At 36.2% G+C, this 13,235-nt stretch overlaps 1 protein-coding gene across 10 annotated transcripts in view; it reads right to left on the bottom strand.

Annotated features, from left to right (window-relative positions):
- Nucleotides 1-13,235, bottom strand: part of LRRC7 (leucine rich repeat containing 7) — a 175,963-nt gene that overhangs the window by 48,832 nt on the left and 113,896 nt on the right. For all 10 annotated transcript variants that reach the window (XM_084527464.1, XM_084527460.1, XM_084527472.1 and 7 more), the window contains exons 10-13: nt 10,198-10,342; nt 9,724-9,796; nt 5,971-6,100; nt 5,457-5,572 (exon numbers count right to left, since the gene is read on the bottom strand). In XM_084527464.1, the coding sequence (XP_084383590.1) occupies nt 5,457-5,572; nt 5,971-6,100; nt 9,724-9,796; nt 10,198-10,342 (464 nt within the window). The remainder of the gene's footprint in view (nt 1-5,456; nt 5,573-5,970; nt 6,101-9,723; nt 9,797-10,197; nt 10,343-13,235) is intronic.

Below are 13,235 nucleotides of genomic sequence, written 5' to 3'. Positions count from 1 at the left end.
CAGATTAGGAATTTTGGTATAAATCAACATAATTTTACTGATTTCAAAGAACTAACTCACAGCATTCTCAGTGAAAGATTTGGCCTCCTCCAAGGAGAAAATTGTCCTTCAGTAATATAAAAATGTGATTAGTTTGAACTGCTTCCATTTATCTAATATATGGCTGCAATCAGATATTAACACAAAGAAATGAAATGTCCATGAATATGCTATTCAACAAATAACTTTTCTGTTATGCTTAGATGCTGAAGCATCTCACTAGACAGCATGGAAAATTACATGCATAATTGTTTTTGTAAATCTAAGGAAAATATATTCACAATGCTAGATGAAACTTTAATAAGTGCATCTTCTTAATTATTAAGAAAAATCAATTATTAATTATATTAAGAAGATGTCCAAATTAATCAATTTACAATGAAAAGGCATATTCTGCTGTACCAAAATAACTTATTCTTACTATGGCTGAAACTCTGCTCAGCCTGAGTAAATAACCTTTGCATGAGGCCATTTCCTTACTGGAAGCTACTGTAGGACTGCTTCAGAGCAGCCAAAATCCAGAAGTCAGGACTGGGAACTTGCTAATAGAAACAGAGCCATAGCTCCTGCACCCGTCACGCACCAGCTGAAGGGCATTCAGAGGCTTGAGTTCTGTGGGAAGGCAGGATCTCTGAATCTTCAGAACAACTACACTGCTTCTGACACTTGGCAGCCATCTGTTGCACATGCTTGCTTGCATAAACAACAGTTGCATTCCTGTACAAGTTTTAAATCACTAACTTTGTTTTGCAGTCTCTTAAACTTAATTGTAAAAAGAGCTAAACATGCAATAACAAAATAAGGAAATCTTTTAGTGCTACAGACATTTTCTGTATTTATATTAGTTATGTTAAAATATATATAAAATCATGTATGCCTTTGGTAAATGTAAAAGTTTAAAGGTTATTAATAGAATTATTTCTTAAAAGGAAAACACTGAAATACTGATTTTTCAGCAAAGTAACTCTCCTCAGTAATAGTTCAGAAAAATAAGAAACACATATGTTCTTTATTGTATTTAATTTTCACACATAAAATGTTTTCCTAGGAGGAAAGAAAAAAGAAAAAAAAAAAAAAGAAGAAAAAAAAAAAAAAACATCCTGTGAATTCCCTTAGGTGAGTAAAACCAAAAACTAAAGCAACAACAGCACACCTTTTGAAATGACATCCTTAAACATTAAAACCATTAGCACCCTATGACCCCACAACCTCAAAGAAACTATATGTCACTGTGTTACACCAGGCTGGAATGAGGACTTTAGGTTAATTTAGAGTAGACTAGCCAGTCAGTCAAGCCCAGAGACAGTTGATACTTGTGACAGTTCTCTACAGTTACACTCAGCAAACTGACAACAACAGGGTTTTGGGAGTGTGAAAGTTTAAAAGAACATAATTCACATTAACTCTTCAATATACTGTTCACATGAATGCCTGTGGATAATAATGGACAGGAATAATTATCTCTTTGGCAATAAGCAATATTGTACAATTAAATAATTGAACAGAAAAGATACACCAAGGAACAGTCCTTTGTTTTGGAATGGATCACATAATCTGGGGATCTTTTTTTATCTAACTTCTGTTCGTGAGATTCAGAGTAGTAATTGAGTCTGACTCCAGGACAGAAGCAGAAGCAGTGCAAATACAGAAAGGTAATGACTCTTTCAGCTCTTCTGTAAGAACAATCTAAAACTAGAAGAAAGGTTACTTACCAGTAACCGATGCTCTTTGAGAAGTGTAGCCCAAATGTACATTCTAACAATTCTACCTCTCAATCACAGGACTCATACCTGGAAGGACTCTGAGGAGAGAGGAGAAGCAGATGGAAGACAAATGTATAGGTGGACTACACATTGTGAAGAACACCGGTTACTGGTAAGACATCTTTTTTTTCTTTGAATGAATCCCATGTGCAGTCTTAGCAGTGAGTGTATCCAAGCAGCTACCCCAGTGTGATGGAGATCTCAGTACCTTTCACGCAAGTGGTAACTGCACAACTACTTTATCAAATGCTGCATTGGTTCTTGAAGCACTGGAGATAGATAGTGTTATGCCTGGCAAAGGCAAGGATGAATCTCCAGGTAGCTGCATTGCAGGTATCTGGAATCAAAACTTTCCAGAACGCACAGGGTGAAGCCACCTAAGCTCTTGTCAGGTGCACACTAACCCTCATTAGACTCCACTTTAGCAATGTGATAGCAAGTCAGGATTCAGCCCACCATTGCCTTTTATTGTGTAGCGACAAACAAATACTGTATTTTCCAGTGGTGTAGAGTCTGTAACAGGGTTGAAAAGGTTTGGACCTGTAAAGATAAAAGGAAAGAGGACTCCCAACTATGGAGATGAGAATTATAGATACAGTCTTAGAGTGTCAGGCTTGGGAAGGAAAAGCTGGAGTCTAATTCCCTTGTTAAAATGGAGTTCTAACATGAATGTCTGTAGAAAATCCTGGAACCAAAATAGCTTCTGGTCTATTAAGATAAGCAAGGTTCATCTTTCAGTGATGAGGGCCTTCAGAAGACATAGAACAAGAGCCTGTAGTAGCTGAAACCATAGTATTAAAAATGCACAAGGGAGAGAATCCAAATACTGACCCACCTTTGATCAAAATGTGTCAACTCACAAAAATTTGAGATTCTTGTTAACCTGAGTGGCAAAGAAGTCTATGTCTGGTTTGTCTCCTTCCTGAAAGATACCCAAGGAGGACTTTAAACCAAATCTGCCACTTATGATACTGGAGGATGTGGAAAATGTAGATTTTTGACATTCATACTCAGACAGGCTACAGGTAACACAAGGAAGAGAGGGCTTCTTTTTAACTCGTTACATGCTATTTCACAGTTAGGTTGTCCATCACTCCTTGTATGCATGACCATTTGGAGAGCAGACAGTAAATTTTCCACTCATTTGAGCAAGGCAAGTTCAAAGCCACCAGCATCTCTGCGCTCTGCATGCCTGGAGCTGGGCTGCACTCCCCATGCCGTGAAGAACATATTCAGAATTAACATTTTTGGTGGCAAAAGGGCATCTCACAATAAACACTTGAGTAGCCCACTCTCAGCAGGGCAGCATTTAACCTCAGATGGAATTGATGTCATTAAAGTAGGAAAACATGATCCCCAAGGACTGCTCAAGAAAAGTATGAGATAATTCAACCAATTCCTCTGTCTCCTAGTCTAGACTCTGCTCTTCAGCTAGCTCTAGAATGTCTGTAACTCACTGTACAGTTTTTCGTATCAAGTTGAGAGAACAGCTTCCCATGCCAATGGGCAAAGGCCCTGTTCTCCTGCCCTCCTCATACTTTCCCATTTGGTGCGCAGCCACTGTTTACCTTCAGCTGGCTTTGATGCTTGCAAGACTCCACTGCGAGCAAATTGGACACATGGGGAGCATCAGAAAGCAAACACAATAAGAAAAAAGATCAATTCTTGAAGTTTCAGTGAATTAAGTCATTGCAGTCATTTGACCAATGAGCCCTGAGTAAGCCCAAGGCAGATAGATGCAGGGCTACCAGCCAGCACAAAAAGGGAGTGGGCAGGACAGTGACTGGTGTGTTCCAGGCTGAGGAACATCACATTGCTGGGATGCTGGTCCCACCATTTACCCCACAATGGAAATCCCAAGTGCTCTCTTATCTCTGGGCAGCCAGGGAAAAGGCAAGTGGGCTGAACTGCTGTTTCAGTTGCAGCCATCAGGTCAGCTTGGTCAAGAAGCCTTGCATACTCTGACCACCTCTGCTGCCTTCTGCCAGCAGTGAGCCACCTCCTCCCTCTCACCCCAGCAATAGCACTCATAAGCAGTAATTACACATGTAGTCACAAGCCTGAAATACGCAGCTGATCTGGCTGAAAAGTTACTTGGCAAAAGGAAAGAAAAGAAGAAGAAAAAAAAGACTAATTTCTGCTTCCTCAACACACGCTCATGGCATGATTACAGGTTTGAAAAGGGGTCAGAGTGACCCAGCTCAGATTGGCTTAATGTGCCGGTGAGGGCACTCTACAGCTGCAGCTCCTTGGAGTCCCTAAGATGCCTTCAGCCAGCGCCGTCCTGTTGCCTCCCCAGCCCCGTGTACACCCTGTGCCCTCCCACATGCTGCTAGAGCTTACTGGGCAGCCACACAATGGAGCAGCCACCCGAAATGTCCACCTGAAAATTCACCATGTTTCTGACATTTGCTGCTTTCATCTGAATTGCTTATGTATTCAGGATCACCATACACCTGGATGTGCCAGCCTGAGGGAGTTTAAAGTTAAAACACAGCTCCAGTCTGTAGCTCCACAGATAAGACCACAAACCTCCACTACTGTGGTGACATGCTGATGGGAGAGTCCTCCCATGTCCCTGTGAAAGCACTGGAATGTGAAACCCAAAAAGATTTGATTCTGGGACTTGGACGGTTTCTGCATGGATTGGAGATCAGTTTAGCTTTACATTCTGGTCCATACATAATGCACTACATAATACACAATTACAGTGAGGAAAATGATCTAATAGAAGTAAGTAAACAAATTTGAATAAATATATTACAGGGATATCTTGATTTTATAGTTTATGATCAACCTTAATTTCAACAATGAAACTGGTGACAGGAAATCAGACACAGATGTGCAAAGTTCTTCCCCTGATATTTACTGAGCACAGATGATAGCTACTTGGAACAGAATGGTGTTCACACCCTTTTTATTTTTATTTTTCGCATTATTAGGCAAATTTGTATTTCTGTGGTTGTACTGAAATTAACATATTCTTGGAACATATGTTTCTTTAAATTCCATGGAAAGGTCAGTCATTTCTGATGCCTATGGGAGCACAGCATAAGTACCAAGAAAGTCTTGTTTCAAGCATTCAATTTCTCAGAGGAACAGTGAAGTGTGTGAGAACACAGAATCTGGTGTTTGGTTTGTGTTTTTGTTTGACAACACTTTTGCCCTGCTGAAGGAAACAGAACATTTTCTTTTGATTTCAGTGGGGTCAGGGTAACATGTAGTATGTTTGCACTTACTGATCTCCTGTATAACAGCTTGTCACAATTTTTTGAGCAGGGCACAACACTAAATATTATAAAGTTATATACAATTTTAAAACCAAATATCACGCTTTCACGTGGAAATTACAGGTGATAATATAAGTAAACAGTCTCTCATCTCTGAAAGCACACCGAGACCCAGATGCTCACCACATTCAAATTTTTCTTTGGATATTATGCAATTAAAACCAAACCATAAAGATTAAAAAAAAAAATAAGAATTTTTCCATATAGTTTAAATACTTAAAGTATTCATAAATATCATTTCTATGTATTTCATATACTTTCATATATTTTAAATAAATGTATTTTAACAATACCTAGAGAGAATTATCTATTCTTTTAAAACAAATTCTTGTGACGTGAGTTAGGAAAATTATGTGAACTATACCTGTTATCACTCAGATTTAACACTCTTAGCTTCTGCATCTGACCTATTTCATCAGGAAGAAATTCCAGCTTGTTGGAGCGCAGAGACATCACTGTTACGTTTTTACAGCTTCCAATCTATGGGAATGGAAAAAAAGATTAAAAAAATGTTAGGATTTTGATAAAATTTATTATCACTAATTTTATGTCAGAGCGTGGCCATTTTTTTCCCCTATAAACAACAAAGAACAGAAAATACAGTATCCAAAATCAGAAAATATTATTCTTCTTTGTCAGAAATCTCAGGGAAATGCACTACATTACTTGAACTTCTGTTTCTGAGTGATATTCTCATCTTTACATGAGTTTACTAGTTTAGTTTTTATTATTTTACTATTGAGTATGTAAGAAAGATTTGATATTCAACACTATGCAGAAATAACCCCTTTAAGCGATATTTTATCATAGTATGGATGAAGTCTTAGGCCTACCAAAAACCATTTAAATCTAATTTAAAAACAGGATCAGCTTCTCACTTCTCTGGGCAGTTCAGGAAGGAAATTCTCATCCACAGCCAACGTCCTCAGGTTGTGAAGGTAACCGATTGTTGAAGGTAAGGACTCCAACTCATTACAGCTGCAGTCAAATTCTTCTAATAAAGATAAACTGAAATTGTAAATGTAGTCGTTAGATGCTGTACAAGGGTTAGGTAATAAAAAATAACAATCTAAAACCTTTGAAAGTTTAAAACCATCACAATTCTACAGATGCCATTCCCTGAAGACGGAAAGTTTATTGCAAATTTCCCTAGAAGTCTATAATAATACAACTTTACGAACTACTAGGAACACTATTTTTCAGTCATAAGTGGTAGGACAGTTTAAGAAAAACCTCTTAGTTTCCCATATTATCATTCTTATTTTTTGAAGTGAGGATGTATTCCAGGTATTCCAAATTCACAATGATCAGGGCAATTCATACTAAACTGAAGAGCCAAACAAAAAATTTATAGTCTTAACATACAAAGACATAAAACAGCTAAAGAAATATCAGTGGTGAGCAAAAAGGAAAAAAAAAAAAAAAAAAAGATGCAGAATTTGCCTTCACTGTATGTCTAACTTACCTTTATCCCATTTTCTTAACTCAAAAAAAAAAAAAAAAAGGTCTTTTAACCTTCAGATTTTATCAAATGTGAAACCAGAAATAGATACTCTTTACAAGGAATTCTCAGAACTTTCCTATAATTGCTGTGTTTCAGTAGACTGAAAAGCCAAAGTGAGTCATACAGCGATTAGTGCAAGAGATGCATGGAATATATCCAGAAGCCCTGCTAGGTTTTAGCTTTTCTTTAATATAAACTTTGCATCTACCTAATTTATTTCAAACTAGTTACAAACCAATTTCAGTAAAGGCATAATCCAGACATGTTTAACTACTTCATACGGAATACGTGCTTTGACAGATGGAAGTCCAACTTGAAAACTTGTTAAATTGAAAGATGTGCACATTCTTCCTTTTACTGATGATAACACTATCAGAAAAGCTTGAAAATAGATAAACTAATTTTGAACAACTACGTTTCCAATGGAAATCGGAAGCTCTGATTCTCTGAACTGTAACTGTGCAAGTTTCTGTGACGGCAAAGAATGACTTTATCAGACAATAGAGTTTTATTTGAAAGATATTGTCTGGCACAGACATTCTCAGCCTCTTTTCTCCCTGGTGACATCATCAGTAGACAATTGAAGATGGCCACAATAAAAACAACAAAGTCCCCATGAAACTATAATTTATCTCTGTAACTACCATTGTTAAATAATACGTAGTTCAGAAAGTGATTTTTCATTCACCATGACTTGATGAACAGTATGTTGAGAATAACAGCTATAATTACAATCATGCTAATTTAGCTAAAATGTCATTAACTTTAATGTCTTCTTGGGCTAAATTCAGATTGTTCTCTATAGATTTAAAGAAGAACAGGCAATAATCAGATATGAACCTGCCACTCCGTTTGGCACCCATTAAAAGGGGTAGTTCTCAGCAGTGTCCTAAGGTAGATGAAGAATATCTTTAGGCAGATTAGTAAGGAGACATTCATGGAGAATGAAGTCTGCCATGAATAGAAGAGTAGTTCCAGCCTGTCTCAGCCCCATTTTGTACAGTCACAGACTTTTTCTCTCGACAGCCACAGCAGCCTAACTCCCAGGTATTAGACACACCCACTGTTATCTGTTCAACAGCAAGCAGAAGGAATTCTGTAGATCCAGGAACAGAAATTTGCACTTTCCTTTGCAGCATCTGATACTGTCAGATATGGTGTTGACTAGAAACATATACGAAACACTCATCTGACACAATATGCTGGCTCCTGAGTTACTGCACCATTACCTATGTATGGGGCACAACCTTCCTCATGACCTTCCTACACAGAAAGTGGGAGAATGGGCATTTGCTCAGGTCCTGTACATACAATCTCCAGTCCCTGGGTCTGATTTGTAAAGTACATAATCGATATAAATCCTCTGATAAACACATGCTTAAACATTTTATTAAGCTAGGTCTACTGTGCGTAGTATACTGTAGGGTCCAACTCTAAATGCCACTTACAGGCTTGCCCTTTGAACAAGACTGCCAAAAATGAGGGTGGTGGCTCACTGCTAACAACATTGACTCAGGCAGTGCTGAAGTGCTCTGTGTCTCATCATGAAATTGGTCCCTGGAGGGAGAATTCCCTCCTCCACATCACTAATCTTTGTGTGACAATAATATACTCTGCAGTGGGTACTATGACTATCATTCAGGAGAAAGAGACCCAGTAGGAAACTATCCAAATGGATGAGTCAGAGAAAGGAAGTTCATTTTGATGTGGGAGACACTGTCCTCATTAAATGAGGGAAAGTACTTCATTTAAAAGAAACAACCAATCATTCAAAAATAATGTGATAATATTAGATGATTAACCTAGTGTTCTACAAATACACCTTTTAGAGCAGCAGTAAGCAACTCTTCAAATATAATTATGGATCCACAACAAACAATTCCGAACAGATATTAAAAAAAAAAAAAAAAGAAAAAAAAAAGAAAAAAAAAAGAGGGAATCCTCTTCAATCTGAATTAATCTGAACAATCAATAAGAAAGCATTGTCACGACAGGTTATAAAAATGATTCTCAAAATTATTAAAGATAATGTTCGACATTATATCAACCTTTTTGCATATAACTTTGAGCCTTATGAGCTTTCACAGTCAGAAGTTATTGCTACACAATAAGATCTTCTTTTTGTCATTCATTTAACCAATTTTTACTACACATCATTAATATCACATAACTCTAAAGGCACTGCAAGAAGTAGAGCATAGCAAGCCAAACTTCAGCTTTCAGATTTCATAGTTCACAAATTTGGATTTTTGGATTTTTTTTTGGATTTTTCGATTTTTTTTTTGAGGTTAGAGCTCATTTCTATTCTAGAGACCTCACTGTCCTATCATATTTTTGAACAAGTTCCAAAAGCTTTCCAGGCTTTAATTTTGGAAGGCTCACAACAGCACTGGCTTAAGAAAAATACTCCCAATGAAGGGGTTTGTTGAGCTAGAACTCACTGAAGAGAGAATAGTTTTTGGACTGTAAGAACAGGCAAAGAGCCTCAGTGCAACTCCGTGAACAGATGCCAGAGACATTGCCTGCCCCTTTCCCCATGTTCTGTGCTGACAGCACGGGATTGGTATAGCCATGTGTTCAATCACATCAGACAGACAATCATTTTTTAGGCTGAATTTAAGTAAACTTTAGGTTTACTTATAGAATACTTTAACTTTTTGATGTATACACCTCTGAAATTGTCATGACGTTTCCATTTATGTTACTTCAATATTTTCAGATATCTTCATACACATGAGGTTTACAGCCATTTTCTTTCCAGCATCAAGTCCTAGCTGTTGCTATAGAAACAGACATATTGCCCCAAATACTTATATTTCTTATACTTTTGTTGCTCTAATCATCCAAATTTCAAGTGATTCATACAGAAGATAACTCTTCGTTCTTTGTCTTGAAAAATATGATATACTTCACCTTCCCATCACTTATGCCAGAGTAAGTCCACAACAGTAATGGTGTTGCTCCAAGTGTAAATGTTACAAGCTGCATGTTAGGCACACATTTTGAAATTACTTTGTAATTCAGTACACCTTCTCTGTCTTACTTTGATTTCAGGAAAAATACATTCCACAAACAGAAGGGAAAACAAATTTTTCTTAATTTTGAAAAACTTGAGACTTATACTCACTTTCCGATTGCATTTGGCAGAATTGTAAGCTGATTGTCATCTACTTTTAAAGTTGTCAGCCTTTTCAACAGTCCTACAAAACAGAAAAGAAGGGAGTAATAGAAAAATATCTCACCTTTTTTCACTTTCTCCAATATTCTTAAATAAGCAATGATGTCTAACACTAAATAATTTAGGTCTAGATTTTAGAAAAAATACAGTATACAAACACATTCTTGTCCCATTGAAAATATGTTTCATCAAAATGAAGCACAGATTAAATGTTGAACTGGATGGCAACAAGTGAAATATTAGGTATATTTCTGAAGTCTTGAAAAAAAATGAAAAGAAAAAAAATAGGAATAGTATCCTATCTGTCTAGGAAGTGCAGTATTTCTAGTTGTTTATGAATTATCATGAAGTCTCACAACAACCAAAAAAAAAAATAAAAAAAAAAATCCTCAACTATAAAAACATGAGCTATGGAGTTCTCACCTATGGAGTCTGGCAGTTGCTGCAACATATTTGATGACAATAGGAGATCTTCAAGTCCTTCACATCCTGATATGTCCAAATCAACAGTTTCTATTCTGTTTTTTGACATATCCAGGTACACGAGCTGTTTTAACTTCCCTATAGACTTAATAGCATGTTACAAAGTGTTACTTGAACAGATAGAAACTGCTTGCCCACCTCTAAATTTAAAGACAAACAACTGTAATATGGATTTATATATAGTTCTCAAAACATGCTTTTTTATTTATTTCACCAAAGCAGCATCAGTAGTGGTCTAATAGCCTCACGGTTCAGGAAGCTGCAAAAACAAAGGCTTAACTATGGGACAGAGCTGAAAATTAGTTTCTCTGTGACTTTTAAAGAGATCAGGTGAAAATTCTGGGGCCTATTAAGATGCTATCCATTGTGGTTAAACTAGCCTTTAATTCTGTAAGTCAGCTGTACCTAAGTGACACATGCCACACTAATTCATGTGTTCCAGAGGCATTAAATCTGCTGAAAGTTTGAGTTCTCCAAGTCATCCAGCTGTATTAATTCTTCACTTGGACACAGAGCCAAGAGACATTTACTCACAATTCATGTCTACTTGTACCAGCAGGCCACTGGGGCTAGATATGCAGGCAATGCTTTTCTGTATCATACCGATTGTCTACATTTGATAAAATCTAAAATTAGACTTCAGATATTCATAGCTCAATTATAAGAGGTTAATCCCAACAGTATACTTTGTGAATGCAGTGTTTAATTGCTGCTATAACATCAATGAATAACATGACAGAAATTCTTCCCTAATTTCTTTGATAATCTGTTTATCATGCAAAAGTTTGAAGCTATAGAAGTAATTTGCTTCTTGATTCATTACCACAAGATGGTCACTTCATTCTAGACATGAAATTTCACCCCCAAAAAATCAACAAAAGAAGGTGCTGTTGTTTTTCCTATACTAAAGCCTGCGAGTGGAACAGCACAGAGATATCACTGCTGGGTTTACAGTGAATGAGCTGGATCTACAACCAAATGGCACAGATATGATTGCAAAGGAGGAGTGAGATAAGGCAGCACAATACCATTACTAGAAGTTGCCATCTGCTTGCAGTGCCTTGCATTAGCAATTCACATTAGCACTTTGTGTTAATGTGAATTACTTGTTTTCCACAGAAAGTACAGACTTGCTACAAAGTAAAATGAGCAATATCAAAATTACATTTCAAAACACATGAATGAACATTTATGGTCTATAAGAGAACTTTATAGCTTTGGGTAGACCATGGCAATTGCCTATGAAATTGTATGGATTCTACAAAAGTGTTGTTTTTTTTGTTTGTTTGTTTTTGTTTTTGTTTTTGTTTTAAAGTTATTTACGTATACTTTTAGTGGCTATCCACTGTACGTATGAAAAAGGCTAATAATTTTAGACAGCTTTATTTGTCAAACAATATGAATGTAGTTTGCTTTCATCTCTTACCTTGCTGACACCTGCTCTCTGCTTCTAAGTAGGCAGTTTCCTATTATCATTATTCAGATCTGAGTTGTAAAAAGGGAAAAATCTCCCTTTCAACCCTATCTTTGCCATTCTAACAGTTTAATATAATCTTTGTTTCTAGCACAGACTACTGTTTATTTAAACCAAATTATCAACACTGGAAACCTGACAAATCTCTAAATCTTCAAATCAATTACCAGTTAGTAATTCCTTTCTAATTTCAGAAGTCAAAATTTAAGGCTAGTATTAACTGTTTTAAACAGCCTGTCTTGGAGAATGTTTTCATAAAACATTGGGTCTTACTAGAATCAGATTTAGTAGACATAAATTATTCCCTGAAAATAATTAAGTTTCTTGGGACTCAGTTCCAAGATCTGCAGAACACCTTCAGCTCTGAACACCCTCTCTAGGGTTTATGATAGCTCAGCAGAACTGTGTCTGGAACACATTTTAGCACTGGATATATTAACCAATTTCATTGTCATCAGAAAAGAAATTGAATAATGGTTAAAATATTTATGCCCACATCCTCTTGTATAGGTGACTTCTTCTACTCAGTTACACTGCAGCAATAATACTGTAACATGTCTGTTTTTGATCTCCATTTGGTATCAGAATCAACAAATGGTTTCAAAATCAGCCCTTTTTAAATCTCATTTTATTTTTTTCCACTAACAAAGTTTTCAAAAAGTGGACATATGTACAGTGACTGAAAATGACCATTTTCTGTGGAGACATCCTGCTTAACACAAAATGAAAAATGATCCTAAATTATTTTAGATTAAAAAGAGTCCTTGTTCAATGAAGAAAATTGAATTTTGATTAATAAATGTTCAAAGCTGAAAGAGGACATAACACTTCTCCTTACAACACCTAAATGTTTTTATGCTAGATCTATTTCTAAAAGTTCCCTGCACCAGTGGAGCATCATTATGTGAAACATAAGATCTGCTACCTGTGTGGAAAAAGGTTAATGACTGGGATATCTTTCCCCAGTCATTGTTTATTAATATCAAATTATTTATGTCAATAAATATTGAAAAAAAAATATCTAAGTTCTATCATGGGGTAGCAAGAACTCAGAAACAGCAGTAATACAGACCCATGACCCTAATGGCTAGATTTTTAAATAGCTCTTGTTCTTTTTCTAAATGGAATGCTTTTAGAGTGCTATCTTCATTCCACTGTCTCAGTCACTTCTAGTATAGTTAAACATGTACATACTACCAGTTTTCTTTAATTTTATTTAGATTACTTAATATTTCCTCTTCCTTCTTAAAAGTCAAGTAGGATTTTATAAAACTGCTAGTTAATGTATGGTGTCTGAGAAGACAACAGTAAACAATTTCCCTTCACAATGAAAACTACACAAGGCTTAAATAAAACAGGCACATTCCCATTTAGACACTATCACGCAATAACACAATATTTAAAAGGTCTTCATATTTATGTCTGCTTTTAGGGTATGGCTACTATATTATTTTTTGATAATAACTAATTCACTTTAATTAATTAACTTTAACTAGGAATATGC

The sequence above is a fragment of the Aythya ferina genome (genome assembly GCF_964211825.1).
Source record: "Aythya ferina genome assembly, chromosome: 8".
Classification (NCBI taxonomy): Eukaryota; Metazoa; Chordata; class Aves; order Anseriformes; family Anatidae; genus Aythya; species Aythya ferina.
The sequence above is the reverse complement of the archived record's forward strand: the minus strand, read 5'-3'. Positions and strand labels throughout refer to the sequence as shown.